General features: G+C 40.1%; 1 protein-coding gene across 10 annotated transcripts in view; it reads left to right on the top strand.

The window, feature by feature from the left end:
* Nucleotides 1-17,521, top strand: part of PLCB4 (phospholipase C beta 4) — a 380,991-nt gene that overhangs the window by 245,147 nt on the left and 118,323 nt on the right. For 8 of the 10 annotated variants that reach the window (XM_073553858.1, XM_073553856.1, XM_073553855.1 and 5 more), the window contains 5 exons: nucleotides 477-556; nucleotides 8,793-8,846; nucleotides 12,020-12,101; nucleotides 15,267-15,367; nucleotides 17,241-17,298. In XM_073553858.1, coding sequence (XP_073409959.1) covers nucleotides 477-556; nucleotides 8,793-8,846; nucleotides 12,020-12,101; nucleotides 15,267-15,367; nucleotides 17,241-17,298 — 375 coding nt within the window. Of the gene's footprint in view, nucleotides 1-476; nucleotides 557-4,222; nucleotides 4,655-8,792; nucleotides 8,847-12,019; nucleotides 12,102-15,266; nucleotides 15,368-17,240; nucleotides 17,299-17,521 lie in introns of those variants that run through there. The other 2 variants (XM_073553859.1, XM_073553860.1) reach the window with 2 other exon arrangements.

Raw genomic sequence — 17,521 nt, 5'->3', positions numbered from 1 at the left:
TCATGCTTGAATCACTTTTTGGAGAGGTGTAGTGTGTGTGTTTGGTGTCGTCACCCACATGTGAAGCGCCGTTATACAACTTTCTTCTTCTTCTTCGGTCTTGAGTGGTTAGCGCTGCAGCCTTGCAGCGCTGGGGTCCTGGGTTTGAATCCCACAAAGGACAACATCTGCAAGGAGTTTGTATGTTCTCCCCGTGTTTGCGTGGGTTTCCTCCGGGCACTCCGGTTTCCTCCCACACTCCAAAGACATACTGATAGGGAATTTAGATTGTGAGCCCCATCGGGGACAGTGATGATAATGTGTGCAAACTGTAAAGCGCTGCGGAATATGTTAGCGCTATATAAAAATAAAGATTATTAATTGATAAAAATCCATTTAGCTATGAAGAGGCCGGTGCATGTGGATCTTTTGTTGCTCAGTATGTCTTCTATGGGGTGATTTTGCTTATTTGTACTCTGTGTTTGTATGTCTTTCAGCAATGGGTAGAAGGGCTAAAATCTATCACGCATAACTTTAGAGCCAACAACGTCAGTCCAATGACATGTCTGAAAAAACAGTAAGTGTCCTCCATGTGTCTGCTTGTTTTCTAACTTCTGTACAGTATTCGTGTTGTTACTGTTATGTATTTTGGCCAAGAAAACACGATGCCTCGTCACGAAAGATGTGATGGTGGTACTGGATCGCTAATCCGATGATGGAACATGGCCGCCTGCTTACAGCCACAGTCCCAATTTACTACCCTGAGAGACAGAATTAAAGAGCTGAGATGGAAATATCTGTTTCCTTGCAGATCAGGACTCTGTAAACAGTCAGATGGGTTGCCCTATGCTTTTTCTGCCTTTCCTATCAACTTCTATTGGAGTTATGGGAGCAGTGTAATGCAGCCTGCACGTATGGCCGGCACAGACGGATATTCCCCCTTCAGCAATAAATGGCTGAGATCTGTATAGCCCTTTAATTTGGCTGCATTATCACCTACTGGCTTGTTTTAATTAAAGACTAAGTATAATCTGACCATAGTATTTTAATTTATTCCATCGTTGTTCTTTGTTCACATTTTCTTTAACTGTATCAGTACAGGGAGGAAGCACTAAATCCCTTTTAATTCAATATGTTCAGGGTCTTCTCACATTGATTTTCTCAGTATAAGCTGCTGTTAATGAATCTTTTATTCCTTATTATGTTATCCTATTAAAAAAAACTGCATAATGGTTCCATAAATCTGACTTGTGGGTCTGACTGGATTTTTACCACCTTTAGAACGATCTATTAGCTTTCCTGACTTCTGTGGGTTTCCTGCCAGTTAACAGTTTTAGAACTTTATTTTTTCTTACCACACTGGGCCCAGATTCATCATTGTTGTTTTTCCACTTTTATGGAATAATTAGCTCTTTTTTTTAGTGACGTAAGTATGTGCGCCGTTTTCGCTATAAGTCTTCTGCCATTTTTAAAGGGAATCTGTCAGTAGGATGAATCAGTTGTCTATCTGAGCATGTAGATCATAGGACGTTGAATAAAATGATACCTTGATACCTGCGATCTGATCTCTGGACATCTTGTATTTGTGCTGTTTAGGACTATGGGCTGGACACAGATCTTACTGAGAATCTGCCTCCAGAGATTATTTTAAATAAAAGGAGGCATTGCCAGTAACTAGCACAGTACAGTAGAACTGAACTCTGTCTCATAGCAAACACGTTAGCAGCTGCAGCTCTCACAGCTCTGCTGTAGTGAAACAATAATACAACCCCATCTGCATGTGAGCTGGAAGCTGAAGCTGAGAGTACCCTGCAGATGTGTCGGGTATAATCACACACAGCTCTGCAGAGAGATCAGGAGAGCAGAGAGCGGCCATCACACATCACACTGGGAACGCCTCCTTCATGTAAAATAATCTCTGGAGGCAGATTCTCAGGGAGATTTATGTCCGCCCATAGTCCCAAAAAATGCATTTACATATAGGAAAAACATGGATTTCTCTGTCATAAAACATCGGATCGCAGATATCAAGGTATCATTTTATTCAGCTTCCTATGACCCGCGTGCCCATATTGACGGCTTAGGAGGGTTGAACCTACTGACGGATTCACTTTGAAGTTGTCTTTCTTTTTTAAAAAAAATTTTTTCCATTTGTTCTCAACAACTTTTGCTTATCCAGATGTCTTTCTCAAATGTTTCACTTCTGACCTTACCTAAAGTAAAGTTTAGATTTGGCACAGTTGTAACTTTTTAAGGATTTTGTGACTTACTTGTGCATAAAAGTTGCAAAAAAAAATCGGTCAAAGACAAAAATAAAGAGCATTTTTGATTTGGCACCCAATTCACGAACCGCTGCTCCATTTTAATGCAAAAAACATAGGCAAATAACAAATTGCAAATGATGAATCGGGCCTCCTTATTGTGCTGTTCTTGCTGGAAATGTGCTGAAATTTGTAACTAAGTATTACTATACGCTACATCAAAGGGGTTGACTGTGTAATTTACACTGACAGTGTCAGTGTGTGTAAAGACCCATCCTGGAAACAACAATAGTGACACCCAGTAGTTTATTGCTACATTTCCAGGAGGGAAGACAGAGGAACGTAGTGCAGAGTTTTAATTAAAGAGATATTCCCATATCCAAGATCCTCCTCCAATATGTAGTAGGTATAATAATAATAATAGCAAATACCTCCAATTAAAAATGTAGTATAGTTCTTCTGATTCGTTATATGTCTTTCCTCTTGTGCAGTCATTGCAGTAGCACAGGTATCTATGGTTACGAAAACTAGCATCTAGCTATCTAACTGTCACTATGTGAGTTGTAACCATGGATACCTAAGCTGCTGCAATGCCCTGCACATGGGGTGAGCAACATAGAAAATCAGAAGAACTACACTATGTTTCTAATTGGAGGTGTTTGCTACTATAATTTTTTTGTTAAACCTACTACATTTTGGGATAAGATTTTGGAGATTGGAATACCCCTTTAATGCAGAGTTTCGAAAGATGCTTCAAAATTATTTAATCAGGAATGCAAACATAACTGTTTGTAAGTTCATGTGTTTAATGTATTTGTATTAATGTGTTTATTTCATTTATTTATCTGTGTATACATAATAATATCACGGACATATGCACTATAAATATATATACACAAGCTACGATTAGTCACTATGATATCTCTCCCACTAAAACTAAAGCCCAATAAATCTGTCAGTAATTGTGATAAGAATTGGGGCCTGCATTATATGAGGCTCTTCATTACTGACTCTTCTTGTGATCCATTGTACATGCCATTTTCTAAGCCATTAATTAGCCCTCTGCTCCCTTCACTTCCACATCGGTGGGTGAGCAGAGTTGGTGACTTTACGCCTACCGACACCTGCTGAACACACCGGCAACCTGGCAGGTGTCTGTAGATGGATGTCACTGTCAGCGCTCAACTTTCGATGTGGAAGTGTGCGGCGCTGGATTGGCCCTTCACATAGAGCAGTTGCTAGTAAGTGATAAGGAAGTAGTGATAGTTGTAAAATTCCTGTACTCAACTATTCCAGCAGCTTCTGGAGTTGTTTAAGAGGGATGCACCATCAGAAAGTTACCTATTGTTTTAAATCAAGTTTTTGTTTAATGTATTTTTTTTTATTTTCAATATTACTATTGATAAAAAATCTTTACTCTGACCACTAAACCTGATATTAGGCTGATAAGTCATCTCTGCAAAATATGAAGTATCAGTAGTCTCTCTATCATCACTGCCAGGAATAAATTTGAAAAGTGAGACCTAGTTATATATAAATAACAAAGGATCCACCATTCGCAATAGGAGATGGTGACAGTTCACTTTCCCCCTCTCTGCAGAATGATCTCTGCACAGATCACAGAGCATGCCTAGAAAAGTCATCAGTAGGAATCAAGCTTGTCTATTACAGGCTATAGTCCATGTAGCTGTTGTAACCGGCAGGAATACGTTTGAAAAGTGAGACCTAATTATATATAGATAACACGGGATCCACCGTTCACAATAGGAGATGGTGACAGTTCACTTCCCCCTCTCTGCAGAATGATCTCTGCACAGATCACAGAGCATGCCTAGAAAAGTCATCAGTAGGAATCAAGCTTGTCTATTACAGGCTATAGTCCATGTTGCTGTTGTAACCGGCAGGAATACATTTGAAAAGTGAGAGCTAATTATATATAGATAACACGGGAACCACTGTTCACAGTTCACTTTCCCCCTCTCTGCAGAATGATCTCTGCATGTCAGGATCCTAGGACTTTCCGGTCTGTTTTTGAATGAACCTTGCCCTTGGTTAAGATGGAGTTTTTGGCCCTGTCGCATCACTTCCTCTTAGCTGCCCTTAGTTAAGATGGAGTTTTCGTTTACATCACTTCCTCTCCAGCTGCATAAAAACCCGCCCCTAAGCACAAGCAAATCGCTTGAGTATATTGATTCCTGGTGTGCTCCTGCCCTGTCACTCTCCCAGATCTTGTGACTCTGGACCAACCCTGCTTCCTGCTGGAAACTTTACCTCTCGGGACCTCTGGATACCGATGGACTTCTGGCTACCGTACCCGGTTAGTGTCTGTGCCCACTGAAGGTCCCCTTACTGGATCTCCACTGGACTCATCATACCAGAGGCTCGCTACTACTGGACTTCTGTTTACTACACTGGTTAGTAGCTGTTACCCGGTGCCCGCTGAACATTATCCTGCTGGACATTTGTTAGATTCTGGACTTTGCCTGCAATACCCAGTTATATTCCGTACTCAGTGACTCCTAATAACTCACCATCCTCGCTGAACCCTTGCTATGTACTGCTGTACGTCTGTGCTCTGAACCCGTTACTTATTTCCACGTTTGTTGTACACAATTGTATATAAATCACTTGCTTCACTAAGCGTGTCTCTGCCGTGATTGCCCTACGCCATTGGAGTCCTTATACCATACATAAGTATCATACTGCACAGATCACAGAGCATGCCTAGAACAGTCATCAGTAGGAATCAAGCTCGTCTATTACAGGCTATAGTCCATGTAGCTGTTGTAACCGGCAGGAATACGTTTGAAAAGTGAGACCTAATTATATATAGATAACACGGGATCCACCGTTCACAATAGGAGATGGTGACAGTTCACTTTCCCCCTCTCTGCAGAATGATCTCTGCACAGATCACAGAGCATGCCTAGAAAAGTCATCAGTAGGAATCAAGCTTGTCTATTACAGGCTATAGTCCATGTTGCTGTTGTAACCGGCAGGAATACATTTGAAAAGTGAGAGCTAATTATATATAGATAACACGGGAACCACCGTTCACAGTTCACTTTCCCCCTCTCTGCAGAATGATCTCTGCACAGATCACAGAGCATGCCTAGAACAGTCATCAGTAGGAATCAAGCTCGTCTATTACAGGCTATAGTCCATGTAGCTGTTGTAAAGCACATATCTTAATATTGTTAACAGACGCTCAGACAAGATGACCGCCTATATAATCATGTAGATAAAATTAAAAAAAAAACCTGTCTAGAATAAACTAATGTGTAGCAGCATCTGGTTTTCAATAGACAGGACTGCGCCTGACCCTTTCATCTGGTAGCTTGATTTCTGTACAGTACCTGCCCTGGTCATGATCTACAGGGAACTTTTAGACCAGCAGGGATTATCTCATGTTTGGCTATCCATAAAATTGTCAAGCCCTCCAAAGTTACTCCTACAACTATCCCTCCGTGCACACATGTCCCTTTATGGCCTTTTACATCCGACAGATCTTCCCCGATCTCCTGGTGCAGTAGATGTGACAACTGACAGGTGATCTTGGTGGTAACTGCGCCACTGCGGCATTATGCGCAGTCACAGATGTTTGGGGGTAGGAAGCCCCCCGCCGCACAATGGCAACTGATTACAATGTGACGAGGGAAGGAATGTAAAACACCGGAGAAGTAATCTGAGAATTTGATGTAAGGATCTCATTATTGGTTTACAGCATTTTATATGTTGCCAGGCTCCTCTGCTGCCTCACAATAAACATATTAATGTAGCGAAGGGTTTAATTTAACACCTTACTGCAAATATATTGGAGAATGTATTGAAGATAAAAACAAATCATAGAAGGCTCTGTTCACACTTTATGGACTATTATTGTAAATACTGATATATTGGTATAAATGTTTTTATTTACAGAGAAAACCAGTATATTGACATGTACATAATACTGCCTAAGTACTGCTTTTTTATAGCACAGTCTTAAATGTGCAGTGAATATCAGAGCTGGTGTGAACGTGGCTCATCCGGCATGCAATAGTAGTTTCATAGACACAGGTCCATCACCTATAACAGAACAGGTCAATCCAGAGAAATTAAAAGCCCATAAGGCCGATGCTAATTGTTCCTTGTTAGAGAAAAAACTCCTTCCTGTCTGCACGTATGGCAATTAGACTACTTAACTGTATCAGCGTCACTTCTTAGAGTTTAGTACACATAATCTGTGTTTTTACGTTTATCATGAAAGGCATATAGGGCCACCTTGACCTTGTTCAGTAAAGCAACCATCAAAACATTAGTTGAATGAAGGATCCATAGTCTCACTGCTCGTACAATAAAGAATCCAGTCTCACTGCTCATACAGTAAAGTATCTACAGTCTCACTGCTAACACAGTAAAGAATCTACAGTCTCACTGCTCATACAGTAAAGAATCTACAGTCTCACTGTTCATACAATAAAGAATCTACAGTCTCACTGTTCATACAATAAAGAATCCACAGTCTCACTGCTCATACAGTAAAGAATCCACAGTCTCACTGCTCATACAGTAAAGAATCCACAGTCTCACTGCTCATACAGTAAAGAATCCACAGTCTCACTGCTCATACAGTAAAGAATCCACAGTCTCACTGCTCATACAGTAAAGAATCCACAGTCTCACTGCTCATACAGTAAATAATCCAGTCTCACTGCTCATACAGTAAATAATCCAGTCTCACTGTTCATACAGTAAATAATCCACAGTCTTACTGTTCTTACAGTAAATAGTCAGTCTCACTGCTCGCACAGTAAAGAATCCACAGTCTCACTGCTTGTACAGTAAATAATCCACAGTCTCACTGCTCGCACAGTAAAGAATCCACAGTCACTGCTCGTACAGTAAATAATCCATAGTCTCACTGCTCGCACAGTAAAGAATCCACAGTCTCACTGCTTCCACAGTAAATAATTCACGGTCTCACTGCTCGTACAGTAAAGAATCCAGTCTCACTGTTCATACAGTAAATAATCCACAGTCTTACTGTTCATACAGTAAATAGTCCACAGTCTCACTGCTCGCACAGTAAAGAATCCACAGTCTCACGGCTCGCACAGTAAAGAATCCACAGTCTCACTGCTCGCACAGTAAATAATCCACAGTCTCACTGCTCGCACAGTAAAGAATCCACAGTCTCACTGCTTCCACAGTAAATAATTCACGGTCTCACTGCTCGTACAGTAAATAATCCACAGTCTCACTGCTCGTACAGTAAAGAATCCAGTCTCACTGCTCGTACAGTATAGATTTCACAGTATCGCTCCTCGTACACTAAAGAATCCTTAGCTTCACCTATAGTACAGTAAAGAATCCATATTCTCACTGCTAATACAGTAAAAATGCCACTTTGCTATGTTTACTGTCCTAGGTGTAAGCAGAGTTTTAAATTTTATAAAGATTTATAGAGAGTGCTCCTAAAGGTGTTAACTAGTGATGAGCGACCGTGCTCGGATAAGGTGTTATCTGAGCATGCTTGTGTACTAACCAAGTGTCTTCGGCGTGCTGGAATAATATTGCTGAGTCCCCGCGGCTGCATGTCTCGTAACTGTTCGACAGATGCAGCACAAGCAGGGATTGTCTGTTTGTGTCCAAGCACGTTCTCTCATCACTACTGTTAACCCTACACTAATTGTTTTGTCCTTGTTTTCAGCTTGTTCTCACCAACATTTACATCTTTATACATTTTTTTTACTTTTGTGTGGTAAATTTGATGGAGACGTTTTTCATATTTTCGGCCCTTTCGTGGTAAATATGGACAATATGTTTCTTGGAAAAAAATATTTTTTACATTATTTTTGTCTGGGGGTAACACTCATTTTTGTGGCTAGCTGTATGGCAATCATTATTAAAGGTAAAAAGATAGAAATTAAATATAAGAGCATCATGGATAGATGGTCAGAGGTACAGACATGGTATAGTCCATGTATACGCTATGTGCAAGCATGTACTCCAGAGGACTGTGGGGTGTGAAGCCTATGTCCCCATGTACTGCGGCCTCTAGAATTGGTATTTTGGCTTTAACAATTTTATTTTATTTTGAGAGTTATAATAGTAACAGAAACCATCATCAGTTTTGAAAACTATTATCCACTGTAAAAGTATTATAAGGTATAGATATAATTCAAGACATTTTATATAGCAGCAATAAAGAATGCTTAAAAGTTTTTTACAACTCTGGTAAAGTATTCATGTAACTCTCCAAGTGAGTGAGGGCATTTCTTCAGCCGGCACGTTTCCTGGGATCTCTCCAGCTTCATGTCTCTCTCTCAGTAAGCCGAGATCTTGCAAACTGTGCGGATTTGAAAAACGAACCGTATCAGAAATTTGCCTCCATGCCACTAATTTGTGCGCTATGTCACTATTTTTTTTTTCAATAGTGATTCAGAAAAAGAGGCAGATATTGTGGGCACCCAAGTTGGGGGCAATGAGAGATTTTTATTATTTATGGGATGTTGTTGATCTACGTTATCTCGACATTACAGACTTCTGACATATTCTTGTGTATTTCAGCTGGATGAAACTCACATTTCTCACAAACGTAAATGGAAAAATCCCAGTCCGCAGGTAAGGCTTTATATATGGGCGGTACATCGTGTTCCTACAGTATACAACACAGCGAGCAGTGATGGTGACTTGTTTCGTTCTTGATGATACAGTTTGGTGAATGCGTCACCGGTGCGGTCACTGGGATAGAAGTAATTTACTCTCATTGCTCGCCCTTTCCGAGAATCACAATTTCAGGGCTGATGTATATGACAGAGCCGTCGTGCTCAGAGCATGCACCGCAGTTCTCTTGGTCCCTATGGATTCCTCCTACTGATATTTTGCCACTCTATTACAGCGGCATTGTCCCCCAGAGAGTATATATCAGCAGTATGCCGTCTAATGGAACATGACATGATTTGTGACATGAATTTAAAGGCATGTGAAAGTGCAGCACAGACCAATGTCTATGGGTGACATGTAAGAACTTGACTCCTAGAGTGCCTAGAGTGGTAATTCAGATATGTACATGAGGTTTAAAGAGGTTGTTCACATTTGGGAAGAATTTTTGTTTTCTTATCTAAATGCATGTCATTGTAGGGAAAATAATTTTTGCAATTGGGTTTAATTCAAAATGTTGTCCCATTTGCTTTCTATAGCCTCTTTGTTGCACTGTCTATTGCTGGATCAGGATTAAGTTAACAGAATCCTTCAGTTAGCTCGCTTGGATGGTCTAACAGGTAGAGAAGGGCGAACCCCTGGATGTTCATGTCCGTTGGGTATGGCTGAACAGTAAAAAAAAGGTCAGATTCAGGTACCAGAGTAGTACCCAAACTCAGACACCATTCACTTGTATGGGGGGCCCGAACATCTAGTGTTTGCCACACTGTCATGTGCATGGCAGTGCGGCAAACAATGCTTCTGATCGACTGACCGGCAGCCCTTCCAACTCGAGCGTGACAGCATGTATTTCTGAGTCTATCACGCTCAAGTCAGGAGAGCCGCCGGCCAGTCTGAGCATTGCAATGCCGTCATCGTCCTCGTTGTATGGCCGCCTCACTGCACCTGTTTTCTGAGCTCTTCTTAGCTGATTTATGACTAAAGACCACGTCAAAGTTTAATGTAGAGAGACACAAAGAACTTGGTGCAAATTTTTTACTGAAACCCAATGTGGACTTTTTTTTTTTTAAAAAACCAACAAACCTGACTGTTTCGAAAAGTTTTTTGAAGGCTTTTTTTCCCACCTTTTTTGTCCTGACAATGTCAAGTCTTGAGTTAATTCTACTATGAATCATTATCAATTTTTTTTTTGATTGGCAGGGTTTTCCTTGCTGGAAAAAAACTCGCTGTATGAACAGCAATGTGAAGACCACAGCGGCACAGGACTGCCTGGTGTAAAGCCGCTGCGTGTAGAGCATCACTTACTTCACTGACATCACTTACTTACTCATTATTTTGGTTTGGTCTTCTACATTGTTCATGGCACAGTCAGACGGCTGTGAAAATCGTACCAAGATTGGACTGTAATGCCCGGACTGGCCGGCGGCTCTCCTTACCCAAGCGTGGCAGCTTCATGTATTTCTATGTAGCTGTCACACTTGGGTCAGGAGAACCGCCGGCCAGTCCGGGCATTGCAGTCCGATCTCGGTCTGACTTTTAAGGCCATCAGACTGCGCCCGAACCTTGAGATCGGGAACACTAAGTGGATCTCCTGGCTTCTGTCGATCAGCCGCAGATTCCTGACGTGGATGATACATTGGTTCCTGTGAATTACTTTGCACCAACTCTACTGTTTAGTTGTTACAAATTACCGTCCGGTCACTTGTCGATGTTCCAGATCTCCTGTTTAACAATGTCCTCTTATAACTCAATTGTGGACTAAGTACACAGTCAGTGTTCATCGGTTGTTGGTTTTACTGCGGAACTGAGTTAAGGAAATTGCCTAAGTTGGCCATTTATGGATGAATGTTTAGCACAGCACAATGCCACGTTTGTGTAGATTCTGTTACTTTGTTACCTTTATCTATTCTAACTATTACAGTACTATAAAATACTAAATAGTTTCATTTTCTCAGCCTCCCTATAAAGGGGTTGTCTGATGTTCACTCTTCAGGACCGCCCAACTTCCCAGCCTCCCAGAGTCCTGCTTGCCAAAGACAGTGCACCCCTGTTGATTGACATTTTGGGCCAATGACATCCGAGTGCCGCTGGCCTGAAGATTTGGTGCATCAGTGGGGTGCATGGGGAGTGAAGTTGGCCAGGTCCAGAAATCCAGCCAGCTTCACAGCAGCGCTTACAAGCTTTATAGCAAACTGCTTGTAAGCGCTGTGCTCCTTGCTTAAGAGACTGGCCACTGCTGATAGACTGCATAGAGTTAGCCGATAACCTAGGCAACAAGTAGTAAACAATAAAATTAAAATCCACCTGCTTTCAAGAATGGAGAGAATTTTTATTAATAATAATAATAATAATAATAAGTAAAATGCAATTTTACCCATTTATGATGGCATCTGAGTGCAGTCCCGTTATTTCACAGACCCATAGACTTGCATTGCTGATTTTGATTCGACCTTTAGTTATTTGAGATGAGCAAAACAGTCTTTGCCATTTCCAGAAGCAACGCCACCCTTGGTAATAGGTTGTATCTGGTATTGCATCTCACTCTTAATTAGCATGAAAGGAGTCAAGTTGCAAGACCAGTTTTGATAAAATCACTTTTATCAGCAGGGGATTATCACTAGAGGACTAGTGAATCTGCTGCCATGTAGTCTAACCAGACCCCATCACTGATTGTCAGGTTTATGCCTATGCACAGTGTACACTGAAAGCTGCCAATCAGTGGTATGGGAGAGATTATCCAGAGCTCAGTATTCAGAGAACTGGTAGATCTGTAGCAGAGAAAACAGTGATTTTATCAAAATTGCAGCAACTTGTAAAGTAATTGATACATCGCTGGAATCATGGTCTCTGCCCCGTATCATGCTCGTCTCAGATAGGGTAACCAAAACTTGGTGGCAGATTACCTTTCATTGGATTTATCAAGCAGACATTGTAATGTAAGTCCTTCACACTCTCATTTTTCAAGAAAATAACTCTTAAGGAACATGCCTGTTTTACGCCAGTTAACTTCAGCGGGCGCTCCACATCTCCTGAGCAATACTTAAACTTGGATTGATTGATGTTATTTTAGACTTTTTGATACTCTTTAGATAAGCCATGAATATTTCCCATCTATATGTTCCTTTATTTTACAGTATTACAAGAACATTTGCATCTGGAAAAACAGAAAAAGTGATCTTTCAAGTTCTTAAAGAATTAGGTCTTCCAAGTGGAAAGGTATTTATTTAGTTTTATTGCATTTTTTTGGCCTTAAACTCAAACGCACAACCCCATAATTAACATAATTTTAACATATTTATTTCTTTTTCATCCAAGTCCTTTCTTCTGAGATTAAGGTTCTCTTTTTCTTTTCTGACATATTTAGACAATAGATCCAGAGTCTAAGTTCTTACCACTCAGATATTGCTTGAGCAAAGGGTGGTCACTGTTTACAATGTGCACTGACAGTGCACTCTCTTGCTGGCTCATCACTTCTTGACGAGGGAGCGCACTGTCACTGTGCATTAAAATTAATATTGCACAGTGACAAGGTCCTACTGAGCATACGTCAGAAATGGCAACTGACACATGCTCAGTAGAGCCCAGCCCCACAAACGGACGTCACTGATGACGCTTCGCTTCAAGGTAGGTTCAGAGGCTGCAGCAGTGACCTCAGCCTCTGTCACCTGATGACGTATGGCATGAGAATCCCGGCAAGCACTGGAGGTCCTCAAACAAAGCGTCATCAAACAGGAAGTAAAAAAAAAAAGAAAAGCCGTTCAATAGCGTAGTGAGGGAATGATAAGGAATTTTAAATTAATGTACTGTATATTATGAAAGAGATTAGAGTATGACATTAAATAGACAGATATTTAAGATTAAAATTAATGTTACTTTGGGACCTCCCCTTGAAGTTTTAGAAAATGTGAAGACCAGCGGGCCTATGTAAGACCATTTCGGCCCGCTCTTGGGACCATCCCGAATTACATTCAAAGCAGCAAGGAATGTGGTTGACTCAGCCAAATGGAGATTATTAGCAAATATGTAAATTGGAACTGCTAGAAATGCAGAAATGTCAGTTTTAGTAAATACTTACATATTAGTATTCACTTTTTTGCTTAGAACTCTTTTTTGTCAAGTTCCTGTGTTATTCCTAACAGAAATGTACCAGTTAGGGCTGTGTTGCCACGTACTCTTGTCCAGTCAGTGCCGCAAGTCTCAAGCAGTGTAGGGACACACCCCTATGTAAAAGAGAAGGTTAACACCCATTTGTCAATTTATTCATACGTTTTGGAATGGCACATTGCAGTTATAGAAGAATTATTATATTACGGTTCATTCACTTTTACAGATAAGTCAGGAGTGTTATCAGGTCCTCTGTAAACACAAGAGGATGGAATTTGTGAAAAGTTTAGAAAACTTTCCTGCATTTAATCTGTTTTCTTACCAAAATGGAGATAATAAATTATTAGATTTAAGTAGAAAAACTTTACCAAAAGAAAGGACTCCCTATTTTTCTGGAGTCTGTGTATATGTGCCTATTTTATTTTATTTGTGTGTGTGTAAAATATTGAGTGTCTTCCAAGTTGGAAGCCCCTTAAGAATAGACCGGTCACTTCTCTTAATCGCTTTGTGAAACTAAAATGGTTAAAAAAAGCTGAAAGAGACTGGATATATGAACAGTAAGTTGTTTTTACATGTTCATGCTTTTATGTGTTTATTTAGCATTTTTTAACCGCTTGAAAAATGCCATACGCAAATACCCATAAAACGTCATTTTTGATGGTATAGGACTGTCTTTAAATTTCTAAAAAATACACCTAATATTAAAGAAGTTTTAAGAGGTAAATTACCGTAGATTGTTTTGTGTTAAAATGTAAAATTGTATTTACCCTTTAATTCTGCTGGTAGTCGCAAGTTCTCGGTGTTTGCAAATGTTATGCAATGAAATGACTTCCAATTTGCTTCCATGACTACATGATCACTATGGAAGCAGAGAGGACATGGGATGATGGCTAGCAACACAAAAGGAGAAAAAGTAGATGGCAGCAAGAAAAGAAGGAAATGAATTACCCTCGTTTAAAAAAAAAATTCTCATGTGTCATGTTGACTTCAAATGTATCGATGTTATTGGGGTCTGTGACCATCATCTCTAGAACAAAGATATGTGTTCGTTTGACTCTACCCAGATTTTTCTCCGCCCTCTTTTATTTAATATGAGCTTAGATTGGAAGTTGAAAGGCTGTGTACACCTTGGTACAAAACTATAATTATTGTTTATTTTACTGCAAATTCTTATCAGGCTCCTTGGTTGTACAAAAAAGCTTCAAGTCTTTCAGGGTTCCTGGTTCTGACAGCTCTCTCTGCTCTCGCTCAGTTCTCTCGGTGTTACAGATAGCAAGATTGAAGGGGTTGTACACAGTTCTGTAGTGGAGAGGAGAGAAAGTAACTCAGGGAGGGTATAGACTAAAGGTAATAGATGAGGAGGAAAGCACATGGAGAGAAAAAACGTAAAGAATTAGAGCTGAGATACTACACGACAGCAAGCGAAGGCAGCAGCACCCGGAAGACACAGACCTCATATTCAGTATTACACCATAGCAAGATATAAAACTTGGATCCAGCGGAAAACTCTACATCATGGGGTCTGAAAATACATTAAGGAATGGGAATTGCACCTTGAAACTATACCTAAATGGTTACTGCAGTCTTAGCAAGTTATCACAAGTGCAACAATTAGTAACTTCCAGCACTCACATAGCACAAAAATGAAAAGATGGAGCGCATGCGTGGCCATCGCTGTACTCTAAGACGATAATTCAGAGTCCTATTCTCATAGTAACTGAGGATCCCTACTGACTAACCCACAGCAACCAGCAAATTATCACCTATCCGATGGACAGGTTATAACTTACTAAGATAGGAATAACCATTTTTTTATCTATGGTCCAAATACAATCCCACTTCTCCCAGAAAAGCAGAAAAAAGCCGTTCAGCGCCAAATAGGCAAGCAACAGGGTATAGGTTTTGAGACTCCCACTAGCCCAGTAATTTTTTTAATCCTCCAGCAATCTCGACAATGGTGCTTCACAGCTACGTACAGAATGAAGCGGAGATGTGCATGCTCTGCCTTTGAGTCGCACAGATAATGAATACAGTAGAAATCAAGCATGCACTCCTTCGCTCCATTGAGGATGAGCCTCTTTTTTGGGATAATTGTAGGTTCCAGCCGTTGGGATCCCCAGTGATCAGCATCAGTTTCCCTCTCTTAGATTAGTGGATAACTTTTTTTTTTTTTTTGTTTTGTATTAATAACCCTTTAACTGACTGTGAAACCTTTGAAAAGTGCATGAAGCATGCATGTGTTTAGTGTATGTCATGTACGTTGTTTCTACTTTGCAGAATGATGAAATTGAGCCTTCTGCTTTTACATTTGAGAAGTTCTATGAACTTACGCAAAAGATTTGCCCCAGAACGGACATAGAAGAGCTCTTTAAAAAAATGTAAGTAGTTTAGATTTTAGTTTCCTATAAATTGTATGTAACTGATCACGATTATGTAATTTATACATCTACAGATGTTTCATTTGGTTAAATATGTAAATGTCATTAGAGCTTTATAATTGAGGCCATTAACTCCAGCATGCTACAGATGTACCTGACACCTGTTTCGGTCTGGCTGTTACTAACTATCTACAGATTAACTGGCTTGATTAGATATTAACAAACTTGTAAACTAATCTAAACACAAAATTAATAGACTATATTTGCTGAAGCACATTCATGATAATTTTGCTTTAAATGTTTTTTTTTAAACCTATAATGAATATTACTTAAAAGAGAACAACTAGAAAAATTATATTACAGAATAATATTAAAAAATGGCAAAAAAATGATTATTCTTATTAGAAGAGAACACATTTGCTTGAAGCAGCAATTCACGTGCCCGGTTCCCTCAAAACGGGATTTGTATGTATGTGCCATAGATTATAATGGTGCCGACAGAGTGATTGTGCACTCTGACATGCATCATTTTCGGGCGTATACTCCTACTGGAGGCAGACACTCAGATGTAGTAGACAGCGTCTGGGTGTCCTCTAGTAGGCGTATACACTAGAAAATGATGCACATCAGAGCCACATTCTCTCTGCCGGCACCATTATAGTCTATGGACCCATCAGCGAATACGTCCAAATCCTGTTTTGTGGGGTGGTTCAGACTCAGCCGGGACCCACAAACGTGAAGATAGCAACTTACTTCCTCCTTTCCCCATCCGGTTTAGAACAGCTTAAAAATGTAAGACTGGTTGAGTTCCTCTCTCCCTATAATAACCACGATGTGAAAAACGTAATTAAAAGGGTATTCCTTTTTTAAAATGGTGTGGCATATGTCTAGTGTAGTATTTTGATCTTTGGGAGTCAAACCTCCTGGACGTCTACACTTCCAATAACAAGGGGTCATATGTCTCTTGAGGAGATATAAGGTAGCACTACCAGCCACCTACTTACCAGGGAATGGTAACAGTCCTCCGTTCAGTGCATAAGGAGATGTCAGGAGCATCACCATGATGTAACCCCTTGATTGTACTAAGTGGTGGACTTCTCAGATTATTAAGAAATGAAATGTCTTATTGACATTCTTTCCCTAAGCTCTCCTCCAATAGGAAGGATTGATATGCTAAGTCGTGGAGGGGCTTCTAAATGGACCTTAACTCATTTGTATGGGTACCTTCAATACGTGACTTCTAAAGAGCTAACTTACTTCTTAGAATAGATATAATTTGGATAACTGTTTTCCCATGGACCATTGCCAGATCTATACCTCTTTCTATTCTAGATAGGCAGTTCTCAAAAAGGAGAAACAATACTCTTTAAACCTCTGTCAAAGGTCTCTTACCCAGTTAATTAGTAGACTACTTAGCACTGATGAGGGGCAAGAACCCTGAAACAGCTTCCTGTGATGGAGTTTTTTTGGAGAAGACTCTCATCTGACTAAATATCCTAAATTACGTGGCAAGGCCTGACCTATCTTTTTACAACAGTTTGTTGGTGTTGACAAGGAGAAACAGTGCCCCCGAGACTTCTTATAGTGTACGTACCACATCAGAACACTGGCAGAGAAGCTCCTCTCGTAGACGCCAAGTAACTTCTTACTATCAAAATGGGGATTGTTAGAGATTTAAAGGGATCTTTGTATAGTTTGTCTGGTTGTTCTCTTTTAAGTACTGTAACAATCCTAGGTTATGCAGGATACACTGTAAAACTAACGGTTTAGCACTTTCAATGCAGTTACATCAGTGTGTCGTTAGATATTTATATATAAAGCTACATATCTATATTCTATGGAAACTTACTTATTCTAATAAATTTCTTTTCAGCAATGGAGACAAATCTGATTATTTAACGGTAGACCAATTAGTGAGCTTTCTAAATGAAGTAAGCTTTTTCATACATTAACTTCTATGAAAGTCTGTCTGCCGTGGCTTGCCTCTTACAACCTACCATTGCATGTGTCATCCAATCAACCAGCCTGTGTTTCTGGTCTGCTGACCTTCCTTCCTTACTACAAGAGTAGGCAATCCTCTGCATTGTCGGCCATTGCTAAATCACCTCTCCCATTACTGACCAACAATGACGGGAAAGGTAATTTAGCCGCATC

Source organism: Dendrobates tinctorius, unplaced genomic scaffold (assembly GCF_039654945.1).
Source record: "Dendrobates tinctorius isolate UK_male_01 unplaced genomic scaffold, ASM3965494v1 ptg000203l, whole genome shotgun sequence".
Lineage (NCBI taxonomy): Eukaryota > Metazoa > Chordata > Amphibia > Anura > Dendrobatidae > Dendrobates > Dendrobates tinctorius.
Note: the sequence above shows the minus strand (reverse complement) of the source record. Positions and strands in the feature narration are given on the sequence as shown.